General features: G+C 60.0%; 1 protein-coding gene across 7 annotated transcripts in view; it reads right to left on the reverse strand.

The window, feature by feature from the left end:
* KCNIP2 (potassium voltage-gated channel interacting protein 2) overlaps nt 1–21,225 on the reverse strand; it is a 44,106-nt gene extending 22,881 nt beyond the window's left edge. For 2 of the 7 annotated variants that reach the window (XM_061458940.1, XM_061458933.1), the window contains exon 1: nt 20,204–20,482. In XM_061458940.1, coding sequence (XP_061314924.1) covers nt 20,204–20,276 — 73 coding nt within the window. In that variant the 5' untranslated portion in view covers nt 20,277–20,482. Of the gene's footprint in view, nt 1–2; nt 230–17,417; nt 17,546–20,203 lie in introns of those variants that run through there. The other 5 variants (XM_061458935.1, XM_061458941.1, XM_061458934.1 and 2 more) reach the window with 5 other exon arrangements.
* Nucleotides 21,226–22,291: the final 1,066 nt, after the last annotated feature.

The following is a 22,291-nucleotide window of genomic DNA, read 5'->3' on the forward strand; positions in this document are numbered from 1 at the left end:
ACCTTGGGAGAGGGTCCCGGTGACAAACTGGTAGAAGAAGCGGATCACCCGGCCCAGCTGCCTCTTGCAGCGCTGCTGGCAGTGGCTCATGGCTCCAGCTCACGGCGCGGAGCAGGGACCCAGCCTCACGCCCTGCCGGCCGGTGAACAGCCCCCCGGCTCCCCCGAGCAGCAGGCAGTGCCCGGCGGAGGACGGAGCCTTCCTTGCCCGGGGCGAGCCTGCGGGCATCGGCGGCGGGTCCAGCCCGGCGGAGCGGCTAGCGGCAGCACAGCAGCCGCCAGGCCCCGCTCCCAGGCGGCCGGCAGCTCGCCGGGAAGTTTATCTGTGTTGGGATGCTCCCGCGCGGGCTGGGTGCGATGCGGAGGGGCAGGGGGGAGATGCCCCTCCCAGGGCTTGGGCTCACAGAAGCTGACCGCAGGCTCGGAGAGGGAGCGGGGTGCCCGGGAGAGCCCCCCCGCCCTGAGCCGTGCCAGCCCTCCCTGTGCTGCAAAGTTGCAGGGAGAGGTGGGGAGTAGCGGCAGGGGGATGCTCGGGGCCGGGGTAGCACAGCGGTGCCAGGCAGCTCTCCCGGAGAGGCGGATGGACGCCTCCCTGGCTGGCAGAGCCTCGGGTTGCCCCTGGCTTCTGGTCCGCCCCTTGCCACCAACTCGACCCGGCACTTCACGCCCCGGCTGGCCGGGAACCAGAGGCAGGTTGGTATGGCAACCAGCAGACTCCACAGGTCCCGCTGACCAATGAGGCACTGCTGCATCCCAGGGCCGCCTCTCTCCAAGAGCAAGGAAAGACGCTCCTTCCGGAGGGGAGCCGGCACCAAGAGCATATGCATCCTTGGGCATCAGCCCTCTGCTCCCACTGCCCAATGCTGGAAGCGTCCTGCATCCCTGGGCATCAATTATCTGCTCCAGCCAGTCGGCGCTGCAAGTGTCCTGCATCCTCAGACACCAATCATCCAATGCTGCAAGTGTCCTGGATCCCCGTGGCAGCAGCGCTTCAGCACTGTGAGCATCCTAAATTCCTGGGCATCAGCCCCTCGGCACTGTGAGCATCCTGCTCCCACTGGCTCTGCACAGGGGAACAGACAAGGGTGGGAAGAAGAGGAATCAGACCCCCAGGCCCCCCACGCTGAGAGCTGCTCACCCCAAAGCTCAGCCTGGCAGTGAGTTGCTAGCTTGCGCACTATGTCAGAGCCAGAAGACAGTCTGGTATGTAGTGGCAGTGGGATTTCCCTGCTCCCAGAGCCTGTCTGAGATGCTCTGTGCATGTTCAAGACGACATCCCTTCCCCAAGTCCCATTTTCCCAGCTTACAGTTTCTTCTCCACGTCGCATCCACACCCCACACCAGCAGAATCTCTCAGTTCCGCATCCATCCAACTCTATTATCTCATAAGCTTCATTTCTTATTAATGGGTGAGGAAGTGAACAAAAAGGGACTTGATGGAAATTATAGCTTCTGCTCCCTCGGGGATGGGAAAGGGGCTGCAGGCATGATACATACAGGAACAGCGAGACTGCCCAGTCCCTTCCAACGCCTTAACAAGGAGCCCCAAGAGAAGAGGCAGGAGCACTCCCAGGGGTTAGTATGGGGTAACCTCACCCCCTGCTCCTGAAAGAAGCACCATCCCCTCCAAACTAATCCCTTCCTGTCTGTTATGCTGGCTATGCCCATGCAAAGGAGGGCACGCCCCAAACAGAGAGCCCACACACCATGGAGGGGGGAAGGCACCAGTCTCTGCAGACCTGAGCCAGCTCTGGGGGGACCCTGCAGCAAGGCACAACATGCAGGCAGCAAGGGCTTGCAACTTTGCAGTAATACACCCGTAAAGGCCCCATCCAGGAAACGGCTGCAGGAGACATCAACCCCACAGGGGAAAGGGACACAGAGGCACAGATGTAGGGAGTCTGTAAAACCCTGACTGAACCTAGATCCTTGGACCACCCGCCCCAGCCAAAAGCTCAGAAATATGGGCTGCCAGCAGTGCCCAGTCCTCCCCTGCCACCTTCCAAGGGCAAGTCAGGGATTTAGGACCCTTGTCCTTATCTACAGTAACCAGGAGACCTGCTCTTGGCTCAAACCCACAACACAAACACACTGGGACCGTTACTTGCAACGATCAGATCCCGTGAGTTACGTGATGCAAAGCCAAATCCTGCAAATGCAAAGCTCACCCCGTGCTGGGAGTTAGGGACAGCTCCACAGCATCACCGGCGGGACCAGCCAGCACAACCCAGCCTAAGGCGGCTGCAGCATGTCCAAAACCCGTGGGATACAGGAGAGGTGGCAGAACAGCCACAGGAGGGTGCCAGAGCCCACAGGACGTGAGAGCAAACAAAGTTTGTTGATCCATCCCAAACCCAATATGCGGCTCATTGAGAGCCAGATCCCACCTGGCCTGGAAAGTTCCACCCCAGCGTGTTCTGGGCAGGCAGGAGGTTCAAGTGCCATCCGGTGCACCCTGCTCGTGATGGCCATGTGGGACAAGGGAGCTCGTGTCCCACCCTCATCAATATGTGTGAACCACCTGCACATGTGTGCCAGCCCGCAGGGACATGGTGGGTGAGAAGAGCGCAGCACCCATATCACCCACCCCACCTCCAGGCTTGGCTGCTCACCAGTGTGCCCAGGTACTGGGGAATGATTTCCAAGGGAGCATCACCCCTTTGGGCAGGCCCTTCCTTTCTCTCCAAATAGGTCCTTGTGCGCTGCCACCAGTGACAGTTATGACAACAAGACAGAAGCTCACGGGGACCACACGGGCTGAGCCAGAGGGCTGTCCTCTCCCCCTACACCTAGCAACCTGCAACAGGCATTTTGGAAGGACAGTGCATTGCACAGAGACATGAGCCAGCTTTCACCCATCCCAGGGCTCCCTCTGAGCACAACAGTCCCCAGGCTGGCATCAGGGACCATGCAGCTTGCCCTTGCAGAAGGGCAGCAGAGCCGCTCAGTCACTGACCCACCTCCTCCCTTGCAAGACGAGCGGGACTCCAGAAGAAATCAAGAGCAAGCTACAGAGCAGGGCTCTTGAGCCCACCTGTCCACAGCTTTCTTACTGAAGATGTCTCCTGGGCTGCAGACACCACGGGTGTCACTGCAGGGTGCACCCCGCCAGCTTCTCACCCTGCCTGTGGTGCTCCTAAACCTGCTCCCCTGACAAGGAGGCCAGTGGCCTCCCAGCTCCAGGGAATCTCCAGCCCCACACAGACTGGGAGCCAGCCCAGCTTGCCATTGCAGAGCAAACTCAGGGAGACAGAAGCGCAACACTGTCCCCTACTTTCCTGCCCCCACTCCTTGCTGCCTGCCTGCGGGCTGTTGGGACAACCCGACTTGGATACACAGGAGTCCGGGGTGGCCAGTACAGCCCATCTGGCTCACTGGCGGTGTCACGGCCCGTGTGGTGCCTTGGGACCCTCGTGCCTCGGTGCCGTTGCTGCGGCCCGACGCTAAGAGGAGCCACCGCACCGCACGGCAGGAGCAGCGGCCGGGCCACCGGGAGGTGAACCGGGGACATGGTTCATGCCGGCGGCTGCAGCGGCTGGTGGCACACGGGGGACAAGAGGGGACACGTGCAGTTGTGTCGGGGCAAGCGTGGCCATGCACGCATGGGCAAGGATGCACGGGAGCTGTGAAGGCCACCCGTGCGTGGACATGCCGTCACCACGGTCTGCGGGCAGTCCCTTGCAGGTTGGAGGCGCAACGACGACAGTTGCCCGCACCAGAGCCACTGCTTCCTTCCCTGCCCAGATCCTCTCTTCCTGAGATGGTTTCTTGGCAAACACATCCTTCCTAAGCCACCGACATCTGGGCTGGTACCTGCTGCGAGGGGCAGGGAGCAGCCGGGGAGCTCACGCTGGTTCCTGGCCATGAAATATTCATTAGCACAGCCGCGAAAAGAAGGGGAAAAATAAAGGATAAACAGAAGGGGAGGAGGCAGGCACAATGCTTGCAGGCAGCTCAGCGTGGCACAGACAACCCCATAGGGTGGCTGGATTAAGTTTTCAGGGCCAGCATTTGTATGTGGGTCCCCTGGTGCCTGTGCAAAGCCCATCCCAGTGACACGGCTGTCGTGGGCGTGTGGACACCCCTGGAAAATACACCCAGGAGGCAGCTGTCCATGCAGGCAGCCACACTTGCGTGCATGCCCAGCGTGGGCAGGGACAGCCTGAGACACAGACATCCCAAGGGGCACCATGCTGGGTTGATGCTCGGGGTCTGTTCCTACCTGTGCCAGCCACACACCCCAGGGACAGGAGCAGAGCAGGGCTCCAGCCCCCAACCAGGGTATCTGGGGGTTCTCAGGAGTCTGGCAGACCCCTGTGACAGATCTGCCAACATCTCCCTCCAGGATGAAGGGCAGTAGGGATGCGAAGGAGGCAAATTTCCATTAACAAGGAAGGGCAATGAGGGTTGGAAGGATGCAGGACACGCTTCAGCTCCGTGCCAAGCCTCAAGCACCACTCAGATTCATAACGACTGGGCAGATGCAGTGTTCTTTCTGTACTTAGATCAAGCAGTCACCTTTTTGCAGGGATGGAGAGCACACAAATCCCAGACCTATGGCTGCTTGGAGGGCATATGGCAGCTCCTGGCTGGAGCTCAGCAAGACTCACCCAGAGCCAGGGCACAGAGAGGGATGAGGAGGGGGACATCCCGGCAGCAGGGATCCCAGACACAGCACGTCAGGGAGGGTGGCTTTGTGGGAGCCAGACACTGCTGCCATCCGCAGAGCTCAACCCGGCCATCCCTGCGTGCGGTCCTGCTGCTGCTCCTGCCTCCTCCCAGCCCTGGGGACACGCAGCCTCCGGGACTCAGGAAAGTGCTGAAAAAGTGCTGCTAGTGAAATTAAATAAGGCAACTAATGAGGTAATTTGCATAGCTATTAGCAGGCAGGATTTGCAGCGGCTCTGATACGGAATGTGCTGCCACGGTGAAGCACAGCCCGAGGGCTCTGCTAGTGCTTGCAGAGGGAAACACACAGTACAAATGTGTTGCATGGGCCCACCACAGGCGTCCACCGCCCCACCGGGCCGGGAGGTGAGGGGGACAGGAGCAAGGAGGTGGGAGGAAGGCTCAGAGTGGGGCAGAGAGCCTGAAAGAAGCAGTATGCTCTAACCCTGAGCCCACACTGCCTTCAGCCATGCACTCCAGTGGCTTAGCCTGCGATGTACAGAGCATGGGGCAGCACGTGGCTCCTGCCTCACCAAGGCGCTGAGCACGCATGAAAGAGCAAGCTTGCAAAGGCCAAGGGAGTGCTGCCAGCAGCCCAGGCTGACTTGGGGGGCAGCCCCACTGTGGCATAGCCAGCTGGGTCCATGAGCCACCCCATCCAGAGCCAGCTACAGCTCTCTGCACCCCTTAACCCCCTCAATCCCTTGTGAACCTGGCCCAAAACACATCCCAGGACAAGCACAAACCCTATCCTCCCTCACCTTGGTTGCCAGTGAGCCAACCGGATCTCACTCCTAGCAGAAGATGCAGTTTTGGGGTGTAGCTCTGTGCACAAAGCCCAGTGGCAGCACCAGCTCTGCATTACAGCTGCCCCATCTTCAGGTGCTTGGGTCAGGAATTCCCACACCATGCCCGGCAGGAGGACACTGGCCATCCTGGTACCTCCAGGGATGCAGGGGCAACACACCTGCAACCTGTGACACTGCTGGATCCCCAGCGTGCTCTGCCCCACGAATCAGGGGTGATGGAGAGGGATGGTGCGCAGGGCCACCCTCCCCCGGGCTGCCAGGGCACGTCTGGCTTTGATCACGAACCTGCGACGACAGCTCAGCTCGTTCTCAGCGGATGGATCCTGTTAAAAAATGCATGTGACGTGATCTGTCTGCTCAGGAAGGCACTGCCAGGGAAGGAGCTCAGCCCCGTGCTGTGCACCGGTCCTGCAGCGCCAACCTGCCAGCAGCCAGCACGCTGCAGGTGATGGGGTAGCAGCCTGGCTCCAGTGGCCCTGGGCTGGGGACTGGGACATGCCGCAGCCAGTGGGCTGAGCCCAGCACGGGACTCCAAAGCACCCTACAGTGCAGGGAAAGGATGGGGGTCACCCCCACCGTCTGACAGCAGAGACAAGCAAGAAGACCCAGAGGATGGGTGGCTGGATGGACAGACAAGAGCTCCACCAGCAACTTGAGTGGTGGGTGTTGGGCAAAGACCAGGGCCAGACCCCTCCAGGACTACCACAGTGCATCCATTACCCCTCATCATCCCCTCCCTGGCCTTCCAGCTTACACTGAGGCATGAACTCCTCCTAAGCTGTACTTTTTAAGTCAGTTCTGCTAAATATTTCAGGGATTTACACAGAAAAGCTCTCTGTGCTCGGCAGCACGTCAGCCCCACTGGCATCACACACCCCCGCCTGCCAGGGCATGAATAATTCATTGCCCCCACTAACAGGGTAGCAGCACAGGGGAAGAGGGGACAAGATGGGGAGATGCGCTCCATCGCGCTCTGTCCAGGCTTCCAGGGTGTACCCCAAGACTCTCCATGCCCTACAAAGGAAGGGCAAAGACCAGCACCAGTATCTGCAGGGAAACTGAGGCACATGGGAGGGAAAAGGGCCATGAGCTGAGCACAGCTGTATCAGACTGACACACTGAGACCACAGCAGTACACAAGGACACCACAGCCTGCCTGGAGCTTCTGCCTGGGGCCATTTCTGAGTCTACTAAGCCTGCAAAGCCCAGCAACGCTGGGGGCACCCAGGTTGTGTCAGGCAGTGGGGCAGCATTGTCCCCAGCACCTCCAAAGAGCACAGCCTTCAGAAGTGGTGTCATTGCTGTCTGGGGGTGTATGGCTCACACTGGAGAATTACACAGCCACAGCACACAGCCACAGCACCTCCTTATCCTGAACCAGTGTCATTTTGCCCCTCAGATGCCCACCATGCTCCATGAGTCTCACAGGGATCAGCAGGGGGTTCCATCCCCAACACAGCACCCTGCATCCCCAGCCTGTCCCAGCTCCCATGCCAAGCCTCACCGGGTTCTCCTGAATTGCAAGGCTGGGAAGAAATTCAGCCTGGCCACAAGTGATGCAGCCCTGCTCCCAGTTCTGGAGAGGGCAGGGGTAGCCCACCAGCCTCTCCATGCTCCCCACCCCGTGCCAAGCCACAGTGACAGTGACAAATTAACAAGCCCCATGCAATCATAGGTTGGGCTCCAAGAAACGGGACAAGGCACAAGGCTAATTTCCTTGCAATCAGCGTCGGCTCGGCATGGTGACAGGAGAAAGCACAGTGGGAATGGGCTGGGATTCAGCCTCAGCTTCCACTTGTCCAGGCAGCATGGGGCCAGGCAGCGGGACTCCCTCCATCACCCAGGCAGACACTACTGGGCTGAGCAGCACAGGCTATTAGCATCATGGCTTATCCAGAGGCTTCGGCACATGCTGGGTGCACAACTGGAAGAGGGAGATAAGCAACCGAGTGTTCCCAGGGAGGGAAAACATACTGCAAGTGGCAGGAATCTCCCCCTAAAAGGGCTTGCCTTGAAGATACTGAGTGTTTGCTGCTATTAATAACTCCAGTGCTGCAATAAGGTGCATACCCCTCGCTCCCAGCTCGGACCCTCCCTGCATGGGGACACACAGCAACACATCAGGGAGAGCAAAGCAGTGCTGGAGATGGGGCTGAGGTGCTGACCCACAGCTCCTCACCTGGCCCCACACCAACTGACCCCAGCCCTGCCCTGAAACCCCTGGATGGGTGATAACATGGCTGGCAGGACCTGGGGGCTTAAGGCAGAAGAGACACAGAGGATCAGTGCTGCCCCTCTGACAGCCCATAACCCACCTGCACCTTCCTCCAGCCTCAACCCGAGATGCTGCACAGCCCCACAGCCGGGCTGATGGCCAGCACTGACCCTCTCCCCACCTGTACCCCAAACAATGTCTCAGCCCTCTAAGCCCCCTGCCCTGTGCTCCCTGCCCCATGGGCAACAGGGCCACCCACCCAGCAACTCCAGGGTACCCTCTCAGCCCACTGCCAGCCCGGCAGGGCCCCCTGAGACTGCCTTTTGCAACTGACATTTTGGGGACAGGAAAGCTATTTTTGGTTGTTTGAGAGGCAATGTTTCCATTACAGTTTGTCTGCCTCCACCAGAGGGAGGGATGCTCTCCCTGGGGGTGCTGTGGCACACAGCTTTGTGTTGGGCTGCAGTGCTCAGCACAGCTCTGCACTGCTGGGTCATTCTCGATAGAATGGGAAAAATCTCAGCTGGGCCACAAGTGATGCCAGCCCTGCTCCCATATCCGGGGAGGGCATGGCCCTCAGCATTCCTCCAGCCTCTTCATGCATCCTCACCACCTACCCAGTGCCTGGAGCAGGTGGGAAAAGACGTCTCTGGATTCCCACTTGGGCACAAGGGTCAGGAGCATCCCACCTGACAGGGGCTAGTGGGAAGCACAGAGCAGAGTCTGGGGGCCATGCTCCCACCCAGGGCCAGCATCAGCAATGTGTCTTTTCCACACATCTTGGTGAGACACCCCCAAAAATGAGCACACCTGTTGCTGAGCAGCCTCCCTCCCCTTGAGCCCCCTAACATACTTGATAGGAGTAAACGTGCTCGGCAGTTTCTCAGGGGGAGAGCACAGCCTCCTGGTGCAAGACCTGCTGAGAGGCTCAGCAATAAATATGTTAATAATCAAATATCCATCCTGCGCCTGAGCTCACGGGAGGACTTTCAAGTCTAATTAGCAGCAGATTTGTACCATCACCGCCTGGGCTCCAGGGACGACTCGCCGTGGTTCCCACGAAGAGAGAGGCTCCTCTATAATTAGCCAGCAGCATCCCATCTGCAAGGATTACCTCCAGATCCCCGCTGCGCTCTGGGCTGAGGGGCAGGCAGGGCCCAGGTAAGCCAAGATGAGAGATGCCCACAGGCTTTGATCTGTGCAAAGCAACTCCAGCTGCAAATCCAGGGCAGGCAGGGGCACAGGCAGCACACTGGGAGGAGAAGAACCCTGAGCCTGCAAGCTCACCTGCACTCTCCTGCCTGCACACAACCTCTACACGTGCAGGGAGCTCCTCTCCCCACAGCATCCTGCCATGAAGCACCAGAGTGCCCCAAAACCCTCTCCATCTCCCTATCCAGAGGGATCATTCCCAAGCCAGGCCTCTGACATTCAAGGCTGCCCACATCCTGTGAAGCCAGTACCCAGATGGGGGACACTTTCCATTCCACCCCAGCCACACATGTACTTTTCATCACCAACACAAGGAGCTGCGCCCACTTTCCATGAGACCAACGTGAAGCATAGCAGTGGGTGCTTGGTGCACAGGGACTTGACATTGCAAGGGAGAGGATCGCATCCACAAAGAGCCCCATTCCTAGCTGCAGGCAAACAGAAACCTCAGTGCTTGGCAGCAGTTTGGGGATGTTCATGAATTGCCACCCCAGCTGGGCCACCCTGCCACAGCTTGGTGCAGCACTTCTTTGTCTCAGGTAGATGGAAATCCCATCAGATCAAACCTTTCCCCAGGCCAGCAGGTTGGGATAGGCAGTGCCTGGGGGAGTGCTCCCACCGCCCCTTCCCGCATGTTTTTAAACAGGGCCGCATTCTGTTCCTGAGGATGCTATAACAGACAGCATTCCCAGTGCTACAGCAATTCGCGGCATGGCTGGGATGGGAGAAAGCAGCACCCACGGGAGCAAGACAGGGTAGAACCTGGAGATGCATCACTGCTGGTGCCCAAACTGGGGCCAGCCTCCTAGGGAAGGTGCAAAGGCAGAGAGATGGTGGAGGGACGAGGGAAGGGAGAGGGAGCAGAGGGAGCCATGTCCATGCTGAGGACCAACAGCACAACCAAGGGTGCTCTGCCGAGCAGGGAGGGGGACCCATGTGTCTGGCCCCACAGGGGGAGATACTCAGTGGAGCTCACTGACCCAGCAGCAGCTGCCAGGAACACTCATTAGCACCAACTAATTGTGGGCAGAGGTGGCTGGCCTGGCAGCAGGCACCCTTCCATGCGCTCCTCCAGCCTGGCAGCGGGCACAGCTCCAAGCCGAGGGGACAATTACAGCTGGGGTGACAGCAGTGGTGTTCAGGGCACTTCCTCAGGGATCACCTGGAAATGTCAGTGCCAGAGGCGCTGTGCCCATGAACAACAAAATCAGCACTTCATCCCTCTCAGGGGCATGGAAGCACCCCAGGGCACAGCCATCCCCATCCAGCATCTCTGCCAGCCCCCAGAGGCCTCCCCAGCAGCACCAGGTAGTTCATGCTGGCAAACAAGGGGTTACCAGCCCCTCACTTCCCCACAGTTATTTAATTAAGCAGTGATAAAAGGAAAGACATAGTACCCGGAGAGAGACAGCGGGTTGTAATTACAGCAGGGCAGGCTGAGAAAACAAACAGCACCGAGGGAGGCGCAGGATGGTGTGCGGCCGGGGAGCCACCACGGCCCCTTGGAACCCATGTGTCTGCCCCAGAGCTGGGCCCTGGGCAGAGGTGAGACCCTCGGGTCTGTGAGTGATGGAGGCAGGGAAAAGGCTCTGTTGTCCCTATGGATGTGGTTCCAAAAGAGTCTCCCCTCCAGCTCACATCACGCTGAGGTAGCCCCTATGCCAGCCTCTCCCCAGGGGATGCTGCACCTGGACCAGCCCCAGAGAGCAGCAGGTTTTCAGTGAGCCACTTTGAAATATTAAATACCATCTCTTCCCTCCCTGTGTTGTTCAGGGTAGCCCTTTGCACTGAGGGGACTCACTGCCGAGCTGGGGCAAGGGGACAAAGTCCCTGATGGGACGTGGCACCCCAGAGGGGCTCTGCCCCCCACAGACCCAGGCACGATGCCCATCTGCTGGGTTCCTCCACACCTGCGTTTGGAATTCCTGTCCCATTTCCCATGGCTTGCTCCCTGCCCAGCCACCCAGCAGCGGTGCTCTCCCTGGGGACAGAAAAGCTTTACCCCCATGTCCTCTTCCAGTGGTCAGTGGGAGCCACCGGGTACCACCACAGTTGCTTCTGGTGTGGCTCAGTCCTGAGGGGTGCATGGCCACTTCCTGCACATCCCATGCCATCACATATCACTGCACAGCCCCCAGCCCCAGCCATGTCCCTGCCCTTTACTAAATCCTGCTGCTCTCAGCCCAATGCTCTTAGCCTCCTCCATTGCAGCATCCTTAAATTAATGCCTGGCCGAGCACAGGATAGAAGGAAATTAACCCTGGGCAAGGGGTCAGCAGCCACAACGACTCTTAACTTCAAAAGCTCTCTTCCCTGCCCTTCCTCCTCCTTGCCATGCAGGGGAGAGACCAGATCTGCCACAACCACAACAAGCATGACTTTGGGGCAGCAGGGCTCTGAGCCATGCAGGGTCCCACACTGCCTGCACCTTTGCCAGGGCACCTTGGGGTCCCCAGCTCTGAAGCAAGAAGCTGGGAGGGATTTGACTGCTGGTGGGAAGCTCTTGTGACCCCACAGCCTGGGAGGCTCAGAGCAGTAGCAAGTGGCAGGTATGAAGCAGGGATGTGGCGGGGATGCAGGGTGCCACAACGCACACCCTGGTCAATGCAGGGACACCTCTTGCCTGTGTCAGCGTGGAGCGGTTGGGATGATCCCCTCTCAGAGGAGCTGTGCGAGGGCAAGCAGACACCAACACCATGACAAACGGATCCATCGCACCCAGCAGCATCCAGGCAGGGCTTGATGGGTTTTGGGATAACACCCAAGGAGAAGAAACCATCACTGCCTGCACAGTGCAGCCATGGGAGCACAACCCCAGCAAGACCTGGGATGCTTCCAGCTGTCAATCCCACTACACTGTGCTCTCCTGGGCCAGGGGTGGCCAAGGCATCAGGGCGCCAGGGCATCACCTGCCAGAGCAGCGCTTCTGCTGATCCTCTTCGTTACACAACAGATTATTCCACGCACATTAATGACTTTGCGGCAAAGGGGGAAACGACATGAATGATTCCCGGTGACTGGAGTGACTCACTGTGCACAGCGGAGGGGAGGGCGCGCGCCAGGGGAAATCTGTTCTGGGTCAGCACGAGCAGCACAGGGCAGGGGCTGGGCTTGGAAGATGCCGCTTCTGGAAGGAGAGTCAGGGGGAAAGGAAAAGGCACTTAAGGGCAGGGCCCACCACACAGGAGAGGGCTGAGATGTCCCCAGGGGATGCCAGGACCAGTCGCAACCATAGCATTATTGCAGCACCCTTGGATGCACGGCTCAAGCCCTGCATTTGCCAAATGTTGAGGTTGCAGCATTTGCCTGTGCTGCACCAGCGCTGCCTCTCCCTGCTCTGGGGTCAGGTGTGTAGCCAAGACCCTGTGCAGGTGCAACCAGAACTGGTGGTGCTGTGCCCTACCACCAGACACAACCCCCCCCCCCCAATGCCAGCATGACCCTCAGAGCACAGGAAGATGACCAGGGTGGGCAGGTGCCTGCCATGGTCCTTAAGCAGCAGTGGGGGCAAAGGGGACCATCGCATGGGCTGCAGCCCAGAGCATGGTGTCTGACCCTCCTCTCCCTTCTCCTCACCCCCAGGAGGCTTTGCTAAATCACACCATTAAGAATTAATCCACATTTCTTCACAGAGTAAATCAAGAGCTGTCACCAGCCCAGCCACCTCCTGGGGACACGAGAGACACGCAGAGACACACTGGGGACTCCAACAACCCACTGCCAAGTAGTCCCAGGGGGATCCCTGGGCCGGGTGATGAAAGGCTGGAGGATTATTGCCTGGAAACCCATCCAGAAGCTTTCTGCAAGCAAAGCAAGGTTTAGAAATCCATTCTAGGAGGCACACTGAACCGAACAGGCTGGGAGCAGTGGCTCGCCTGTCGAATCCCATTAGCAAGCAGCCCAGCTCCAGCAGCATCCTGCCACGGCTGGATGGGCTGCAGTAACCAGGTAAGAGCAGCCAGACAGCTCTTCCCCAGCTCCTGCTGGGTCTGAGGGTAACCCATGGATGTGGGAGCTTGCTGATGCCTCCCTACGTCCCACAGGGCTGTACCTTCCCCAGCCAGGCCAAGGGAAAAGCCTTGGAAATCCTTTTCCCTGTGACTCAGATCCTGGCCATACCATCACCAATGCTGCATCCCTAAAAAGCACTTTTTCTGGTGTCCAAATGTGTGGGTTTGGTGATAGGAAGAGGACAGGTAAGGGACCCAATCCACCCCAGCTCTGCTGCTGGGGTCAGTGCCTGGAGCCAGGGTCCCATCTTCTGCCCCATGGGGTCCACTAGTCTCTCATAGCAGCATCTTGCCAAGAAAGCTCCCTCTGCTTCAGGCTGTCGATCTTCTTCCCAGCAGGAATGTGACTGCCATAGGAGGTGGCTCATGGGGAGAGCGGGACAGTGCAGGGGGTCCTATCCTGGCCAGACAGTGCCTCCATCTCTGCACAGCAGAGCTGGGGCAGCAGATTCACGTCACAAGCCCACCTCCAGGGTCGGTCACTCCGTCACTGTCTCTGACCTGCTGCAGGTGAAGCCATCCCTCTACACTGCCAACCTGGTGCCAGCCCTTGGAGCCCTGAGCACCCTGTCTGCCCATGGGCACTGCTGATGCAGCATGGTCCTCATCATACCTCTCCATGGGTCAGCCAGACCCCACACCACCCCTCCTGCCCAGGACAAAGCCATCAGCTTGTCCCAGGTACAGCCCAGGGCTCTCTAAGTGGAGCATGGATCATTCTTGTCTGCACACAGGGACATGCTTTGCTCTGCCCTGCACAGGGCACAGCCCCCAGCACATTCACTGCAAATGGAGCTGGTGCAGGAATTGGACAGGCACTGCAGCAGTGCTCAAGAGCTGCAGCACCTGCTTGTATGCACCATAACCTCAACATCCTCAGTTGCCCCGTGTCCCCAGATGGGGCGAGCAGGAGCAGCATGGATGGGACACCAACCCTTCTGCCACACTGCAGAGCCCCCAGCAGTGATGCTAATACCATACTGGGGTCGGGAGAGGTACCGCCTGCCTAAACAGGAGGGATCTCTGACCCAATGGCTTCAAAAGCAGGGTGGTTCCTGCCAAGGCAGTGCTGGAGTCACCTAGAGCTTGTCAGACCTGAGCACTGGGCACCAGGCACAGGCAGGAGAGGCATGATGCTGTGAGAGAGTGGGCATACACATGCACCCCTGCCCAACAAATGTCCATAGGTGACACCTTGTCTGGACCAGAGAGGAAACATTCAAGGAGACCCCAGTTCAGAGGCAGTGAAGTGACAGTCCCCTGCACCTCCATCCCCATCAGCCTGCTGAACACTGCAGCCATCCTGCCCCAGCTCCCCTGCTGCAGGGCTCTGTTTCCAAACAAGCTAATTACTGACAGTGCTCCCCAGGGGCTGCACCACCCATTCTCTTGTGAAGCAGAAGACAATATAAGAGCCAGAAGCAGCCAGAGCAGTCTGGGGGCCGGAGGACCCCGATAAAAGCCTTCCACCCAGCACAGCCCTGCTGCCATGTGCCCTTTGCAAAGCTGCTTAGTAGGGCTTTGCTGTGAGTGGGGATGAATCCATCCTCTGCACCCCAGCCCTGTCCGATGGGGCTGCTCTGCCCCATGCACTGTCCTGCTGTTCACCCCCATGGCATGGCACCCACCCAGCCCCGGCTGCTGGCAGAGCATCCTGGCATGGGTGGCGGGTTGAGCAGGACCCCTGCACTCACCCACAGCCCCACGGAAAGGAGGTCCTCTCCCCCTTTGCTCCCAGGAAAGCCACTTGCAACCAGCCCCATCAGTTCACTTGCTCAGCAATAACCACCCCCAAGGCTCCACAACCCCTTAGCAGAGGATTTCGACCCCCCACTTCAAGACAGAGCCCCTCATCATGGCATCGGGGAGGCAGCCTGCCCAGCTCAGCCTTCCTCTGCCTGGTGAGGCACGGCAGGGAGATTCATTTCACTACAGGCTCATTCATCTGCAGCACGATTAAAGCCCAGGGCTTGGATCCATCCCGGTGGCAGGAGAGTGATTTGCCAGCAGATGGATTTATCATCTCCCAAGCACAGCAATTTGGCTTAAACAGAACCAAACCACTTCTCCTAATGAAAACACCGCTAACGAGCAGAGCCAGCGAGAGGCAGAGCAGCTCCGCTAATGGGGTCTCTCCTGTCCTTCGGGCTGAGGTGACCCCCTGATGTCCCAGCTGCAAGGCAAGCGCATGAGGCTCAGCTGCAGACAGGAGGCATTGACCCGCTATGGCTCAAGGAGAACCAGAGCCTGCTCCAGGGACCAGCTCTGCTCACCCTCCCAAACCTTTTCCTGTCCAAGCTCCTTGCTCTTGGGTAGCAGGAAAGCAGCACCACCAAGACCACGCACCTACTCTAGCTGCAGCACAGCCATGGGGCAGAACCTCTCCCTGCCCGTGCGTCGCCAGCCCTGTGCAGCAGGAGCTGTGCACCTTGGCCCAAGTTGCGACAGCCCATGAATTATGCATCGGCATCTGCAGAAATCAGCCATTTAACGGCCGACCAAACCCACGAACTTCCTGTCAATTAATCCTGTGCCACCAATTCCCCGCGGGCTCTGACCTGTCTCTGCCTGCGGGATGCAGCAGCGGCTGCCAGAAGCTCGGCTCCAGCCCCTCCACCTGCAAAATCCAGCCTGTCCATGGGCAGTGGTACCCAGCAGCATCACCTGCATGCCACTCGCCCCGCGTGCAGCTCTGCCCTGACATACACTTGGAGAAGCATCCCCTCCGGCAGGGACCCCTGGATCACAGCCTCTGATGAGGGGAGGCCACAACACCCCATGAGAAGGGATTCATTGGCATCAAAGGGCTGCAGACAAGCCAGGACAGCAAAGAGAGAAGAGGGAGAGGGGTAGAGGTGCCAGAGGGAGGGAGGCAGCAGACAGAAATGAGGCAGAGTCAGGCAATGCTCCCACCACCCCGGGAAGGTGCGGCATCCATCGAGAGCAGGCGCTTTGGCACGGAGGGGACCCCACGGGAGCCCCTTCACCAGCACACGAGTGGAATCTTTCCCCACCGTGACTGGAGACCTCCTGGGGAGCTGGAGCCTGGCTCGAGGGTCATCCCAGCTTCCAGCCCAGCCCCACTGCAGGCAGCAGCAGCAGAAGCAACAAGCGGAGGGGGGTCCTGTGAAGCAGCAGCAGCACAGAGGAGGCAGATTGGTGGGGGAGGAGGGGGACGGGCAGCAGGCTCGGTTCCCATGGACCAGACATTGGAATGTGTCAGCCTTCCTGGGGGCTGCTTCTAGGAGGAGGGAACAACCCACATGTGGCCACAGCGATGCAGGCAGCTGGCCCTTGGCAGGGATGTGCACCCAGGGGTGCTCCTGTGCTGCTCAAGGAAGCAACTGGCCAAGGGAAAGAGCTTTTTCTGGGCACGAGCAAGGTGCTGCCATGGTCTTGGGCACAGTCCCCATCCCAGACCCCCTCCCTGGGATCCGTATAGCTGCAGGCACAGCACACAACCTGCCACACACACTTGCAGCCTGCCTGCCTCCCACCCCATCAGCCCCATCACTCCATCCTGCAGCTGTGGATGCCAGCACTGCCCCCCTGCACACACTGTTATCTGGGACAGGCTAGCACTGACACCCCATCCACTCCCTAGGAATTAAATGACCCCCCTTGCAGGTGGAAGTCCTGCCCCACAGCGAGCTGTGGAGTTTTCCTCCCACCTGGGTGATCACAGGCTGTGAGCAGCCACGACAGAGCCGCGGGGTTTGCCGGCAGCAGAACCAGCCCCTGGTGCAGCCCTAGATCTGCCCATCACCTGGGACCCGCCTGCAGCAGCCACACCGCCAGAGCACGGCTCTTCAGCTTCACCCCACAGCAGGGACCGGAGTTCCAGCTCCCACTGTCTTCCTGCCAACCCCACTGACCCATCCACCCTTCGGTGTGGGGGACAGCTCAGCCCCATCTCTCGTTTCTTGCTGCCAACGGGAGAGATGCCTCTGAAACACCCCCAGTGACAGCTCAGTCAGATGCTGCACTGCCACTGTGCTGGTACCTACAGTTTTCATCTTACTGGGTGGGCTGCTAACTAAGAGTTAGGGAGTCCCCATCCACCTGCCATGCCTCGGAAGGCAGGAGGATCCCAAAGCTCTGCAGCTGGAGTCTATAGCAATTGTTCACCCCTGCTAATGCTGTGGCTGCCTTTAGGGTGGAGCAAAGCGGTTGCTCGAGACCCCACAACATAACAACGGGAGGGAGAAGGCAGGGGTGAAGACCTGGGGGTTAAAAGTGAGCCTCCTAATCCCATCTGGGGAACCAACAGCCCCAGAGGCACATCCCTTATCCTTCCGAAACACAGCTCGGGGCTTTGACCCACCACAAACAGCGCAGGTACTGACTCCATGCTGGCACAAGCCACCCATCTCTGCTCCCCAAGTGGGGCTGGAGCAGCCCTGCTGCCCGCACACCCCTGTGGAGCAGTGGGAAGGAGGGAAAGCTGCCTCTGAGCCCCCCTTGCCGCTCACACTGCCGGGATTCGGGGCTCGGGACACGGTACCTGTGCTCCTCAGGGCAAAGCGGCACTGGGCTTCCGTTTCGTCTGTGTGGAGGGCCATGTCCAGAGCAGTCCCGAGACACTGGCTCTGGGCTCTGCTCGCACATTAATCACTCATGTCATTAGAGGGGCTGGAGGAATAATGTAATTTATAGATGGCTTTTATTTCTCGCTGGCGTCATCCAAATACCCCACAAATGGACCCGTTTAATTTCCTAGTGCTGTAATGTAAACATTTCTCTCCTTAACACCCCGAAGGACTCCCAGCCCCAGGCTCAGCAGCCAGGCACAGCTGGAGCCTGTCCTCACCCCACACCACTGTACCAGGGCCCATCCTGGGTCACCCCAGCACTTTCAACCTGTGCTTCCAGCACATGGAGCCGGTGCTGCTCTCCCTACCACTCACACAGGGCTTTCACCCGCTCGGGTGCCCTGGCCTCTCACACACACATCCACGTGCCGCTGGCCCACGCAGCTCCATGGCTGCTCTGCCCAGGGACCACTGGAGATGCTATCGGGAGGGGGGACTGTCACTGCACCCCGCTTTCAACAGCTCTTGACATTTAAAACCCAGTGCGCTAAGGGGGTTTCTGCCCGGCACATGGCTGAGTGTCCTGTTTCTCCTTAGCCCCTCTCCTGTTGGAAGGGGGATTACCCTTCTCTGGGTATGCATAGATGGGGGCTGATGGTCCTCAACCCTGTTTCTGGGGTGTGATGGGGAGGCAGCAGGACCAGCTGCTGTCCCCATGCACACCAGCAATCGCTGGAGCTGCTGCGGGGCTGTCGCATCGCCTCACATCAGATCATCCCTCAGTGAAGAGATCTTGTGTGGCAGCTGTCCCCCACACCCTGGTAGACCCTGCTGGATGGGATTCCCCAGGGCTGCAGGAATACCCCGAACTGCTCATGCCTGTCCCCAGGCAGGGCTGAGCTTCCAAACAGTCAGTGTCAGCAGGGACCCTCCCATCTGCAGGGAGAGACTAAGCCCATTCTGGCACCGTCAGCTTCACCCTGGGGCTGTGCTACAGCCCCATGGGGGTCCCTGCTCCTCACCACATACCCAGGGTACCAAGAGAACCCAGGCCAGGTTAACAGGCAAGGGCTTAAGCTATTAAACCTTCCCTAGAGCTAAGGCTGCATCCCCTCTCCTCCTGCCTGCATCACTTCCATACTCTTTCTGGGAGAAAAACAACTTTCCCAACACAGGGAGGGATGGATGGCTTCATTGAGTGCAGCCAACACAGGGGAAATCGGTGCCACTGGGACCAGCTTCCTCCTCCCCGGTGTCACCACTGGCTCTGCCCTGGTTGGTCACTGACCTGACAGCTATGGCAAATGAGTGACATGACCTCCCAGTGCCTCTGTTTCCCACTCTGGGAAATGGGGTAGATATATCCAGCCTTATTCCCCAGAGGCTTCCCGGCAACCCCATCCCTGCGGGAAGAGGCTGGCACAGAGGCAGGGTTCCCCTCTGCCCAGGTTCCTGATGCACAGCTAGCTCTCAGGTAAGCCTAGGCATAAAAGGTCTCAGCCTCAGAGAGACTGGGGTTTATTTTTAACTTCAGTTTGATTTAGATCCATATGGACACTTTAAAGTTACCGGAGAAACCAAAAGTTGTGTGTGGGTTCCAAGTTCCTACACAGCTCAAAAATATCTTCCCTACCGCACGTTTGGGCAGGCACCAAGCAGCATCCCTAGGCGTGGGGCTGCCCAGGAAAGCAGAGCAGGGTCCTGCCCTGTGCCACCACCACCTCCTCGCAGCTCCAGAGCAAAGCCTGAGATCCACTCCAGACCATGGCAGAAAAAGCATCGCCGGGACTCAGAGGAGCCGCCTATGCACACACCTCAGTGCCTGCGGCACAAGGGCACCCAAGGCCCCTGGCTACGGACAGGTTCGGCTCCATCGTGGGTCCCTGGAGGCAGGTGGGAACTGCGGCCCCATTTCATAGCTGCTGCGACACGAAGGCCCTGAAAGGGGATGGGATTTGGGCTGATCCATGGAGAGCACGTGGGGAAGGGGGGGTGTTGCCTGCTCCAGCCCAGCTGCTTCGCTACCGGACAGTGGGGGATGAGGTGTGATGGATGGACAGATGTGGTGGGATGTGGGATGCCAGCCAGCTCCCTGCTGGGGCAAAGGATGGAGGGGGATGCAATAGTGTCACAGATGGGTCATATTTGGTCTCCCTGTCCCACGGCCACCCCATCCCGGGAATAAAGCATCTCTGGAAATGCTCTAAGGGGGCACTGGGTGACAGAGAAGACAACAGGCTCTGTGGTGTTGCTGGGGTTTACTGATAGGGGTGAGCCTCTCTCTTCCCATGAAACCTGCTGCCAGGGTGCTGCCGTGCCACCCAGGGTGCAGCGGGGGGTCCAAGCCAAGGCAGAGAGAACCCAGTGCCAAACCTTGGTGTCCCGAGGGGCTTGGGAGAAGCAGTGAGGACGGGAGAGCTTGGGGGCGGCCAAAAGCGATTCAAGCATCCCACCCCGCGGCGGGGGCCTTTTCCCGTCACACCTCTGCCCGGCCGGGATCAACGCGAACCCCCCCCCCGGAGCATTCCTTCCCCGCGGATCCGGACTGTCCCCCTGCTCCAGCGCCGGCCCACCCCCTTCCCCGGGCAAGGCGTGCGGCGAAGCGGGGCGGGCAGGGGGCCGGGGCTCAGCCGGGTCTGGAAGCGGGCGGGCCAGGGGTACCGGGGTGCCCGGGGCGGTGCTGGGGTGCCCAGAGGGGGGAACCCCCGCGCCGTGGTCCCGAGCGGCTGCTGCACCTTCCCCGGCGGGCGGCACTCACCCGTGAGCTGGTCGTAGGAGCCGTCCAGGTCGTGGGAGTCGGACAGGCTCTCCTTCCTGCCCTTGTTCCGCATCTTCCCGGCGGCGGGGGGAACCGCGACGGGGCGCACGGGCTCCGCCGCCGGGCAGGGGGGGCCCGCGCCCGCCGCCTCCCCCCGCCCCGCCGCCCGCAGCGCTCACCGCGGCAGCAGGAAGGGGCCGGCGGTGCCGGGGGCTCGGCTCGGCACGGCTCGGTACAGCAGGCAGGAGCGCGCAGCCGCCCCGGTCCCCGCCGCCGCCGCCGCCGGGGCTGGGCACGGCCGCCCCCTCCCTCCCGTCCTTCCCCGCCTCCTCCCCGGAGCCGTCGACCCGGCCCCGCCGCCCTGCGCCGCTGCGGGGAAACTGAGGCACGGCCGAGGGCGGCTGGGGAGGCCTCCGGGGGAGAGGCTGCTCCGCGCTGCACCGAGGGCTCGGAATAGCCCCATGGGGACCGCACGGGGACGGGGCTGGAGGAGGCACGGGGCAGGAGGAGCGCGGCCCCCCCCCCCACTGCGGGGGAGCGAGGGCATCCCAAACCCTGCGTGTCGGTGCCAACGGGACCGCAGGAGCTACAGAGGAAGGGGGACCCCAGCCCTGCCCAGACCAGGGTGGCTGCTGGGTCTCCCCCGGCTGGGAAACCGGTCGGAGGCAGAGGGGACTTGCAGCGGCCACAGGATGCAGCAGAGCTGTGCGGAGGGTGGCCCGGTCTGCCTGCTTGCAGACAAGCATAGAGGCAGGTCCCCTCCAGCTGCTCCCCACCCCGAGCATGGGTTTCTCACGCAGGAAGCCTTGGAGCCTCCAGAAGGGTTTTTACCCCATCTTCCCCAACCGCATGGAAAGGGTGAAGCAGCAGCACACACTGGGGGGACTTCCAGAGGCAAGGTGCTGCTAAAGGAGCTCACAGACCCACTGGTACATCTGGCATTGGGAGCTGGAGGTCCCGCTACTGCCCCCGGTTTTTGCTGCCATCTGTGCACGATGCCATCCTGGGAGATGGGGGCTGTGCTCAAGAGTTCCTACCGCAGGCAAAGCCAGAGGCTTTAGGTGCACTGCGTGTTTGCACTGTGACAGGGGTCCTGAGCACATCTCAGGGGCTGCCCAGCTCCCAGCGTTTCCCACCTCTCCTCCCTTCATCCCTTCATCTCATCACCCTCTGGTCTGAGTAGCGAGATGGAGGGGAGTAAGGTCAATAGAGGAGGCAAAGCGTTTCACCCTGACCCCTGCGCCCAGCCTGGCCCTCCCAGCACACAGGATCCACAGGGCAGAAAGGGAATCCAGAGCAGCGAGGAGGGAGGGCCGCGCTCACGCGGCAGCGTGTTGTCAGCGTGCTTTGGTGTCAAGCCATGAAAGAAGCCGCCTTAGCGAGGCAGCGATGCTTAGCAACTGCCTGGATCTAAAAATAAGAGCCATTTAGCGAGGAAAACGCAGTGGAGAAATGCTCGGAGAACTGAACACGTTCCCCCAGCCCTGCCCATGGCCCGGCCACCACCGCAGAGCCTGTGTGCCCTGACCGGCTGGAGAGAAACTCCCGGGACAGCCCTGGAGATGCCCCCACTGCTGGGCCTGACAAGCAGGGCTGGGGCACAGGCAGCTCGCACACCACCTGTGATGCTGGGCTTGTCCATGCTGCTGCTGCTTGCCTGCCCTATCCTCCATCCTCTCCGTCACAGCCTCCTCTTCTCAGCACACCTGGGGACCAGGGAAGTAGCCTCAGTCAGTTGGGCTGCATGTGCTGTGCCCAGGTTCACCCGCTCCATCTCCAGCATCCTGTGGGTCCATCCTGCTGCAGACGTGGGGGCCCAGCAGAGCTTCATGGGGGAAGTTTTCACCTTCTGCCACCCCTGGTCCATCGGGAGGCAAACATGGCTATTTTTATCCCAGCTAAGTGCTCCTCTTCTGCAGGCAAGCGAGAGATGCTCTGCCAGGCTAGGGAGAGGGGGGAAAGTTGGGGGGTTTGGGGTACCATGGGGTAGGATAGGGCACCCCCAGGTCCAGGCTGACAAAGCCCACCCTCCCCGCAGTGTGAAAACAGGGGACACAGCTTGCTTGCTCGCTGGTCACGGCTCCTTTC

This window comes from Pezoporus flaviventris, unplaced genomic scaffold (assembly GCF_033815535.1).
Source record: "Pezoporus flaviventris isolate CSIRO_AGI_PZ_B2104156 unplaced genomic scaffold, CSIRO_AGI_Pfla_v1 ptg000029l, whole genome shotgun sequence".
Lineage (NCBI taxonomy): Eukaryota > Metazoa > Chordata > Aves > Psittaciformes > Psittacidae > Pezoporus > Pezoporus flaviventris.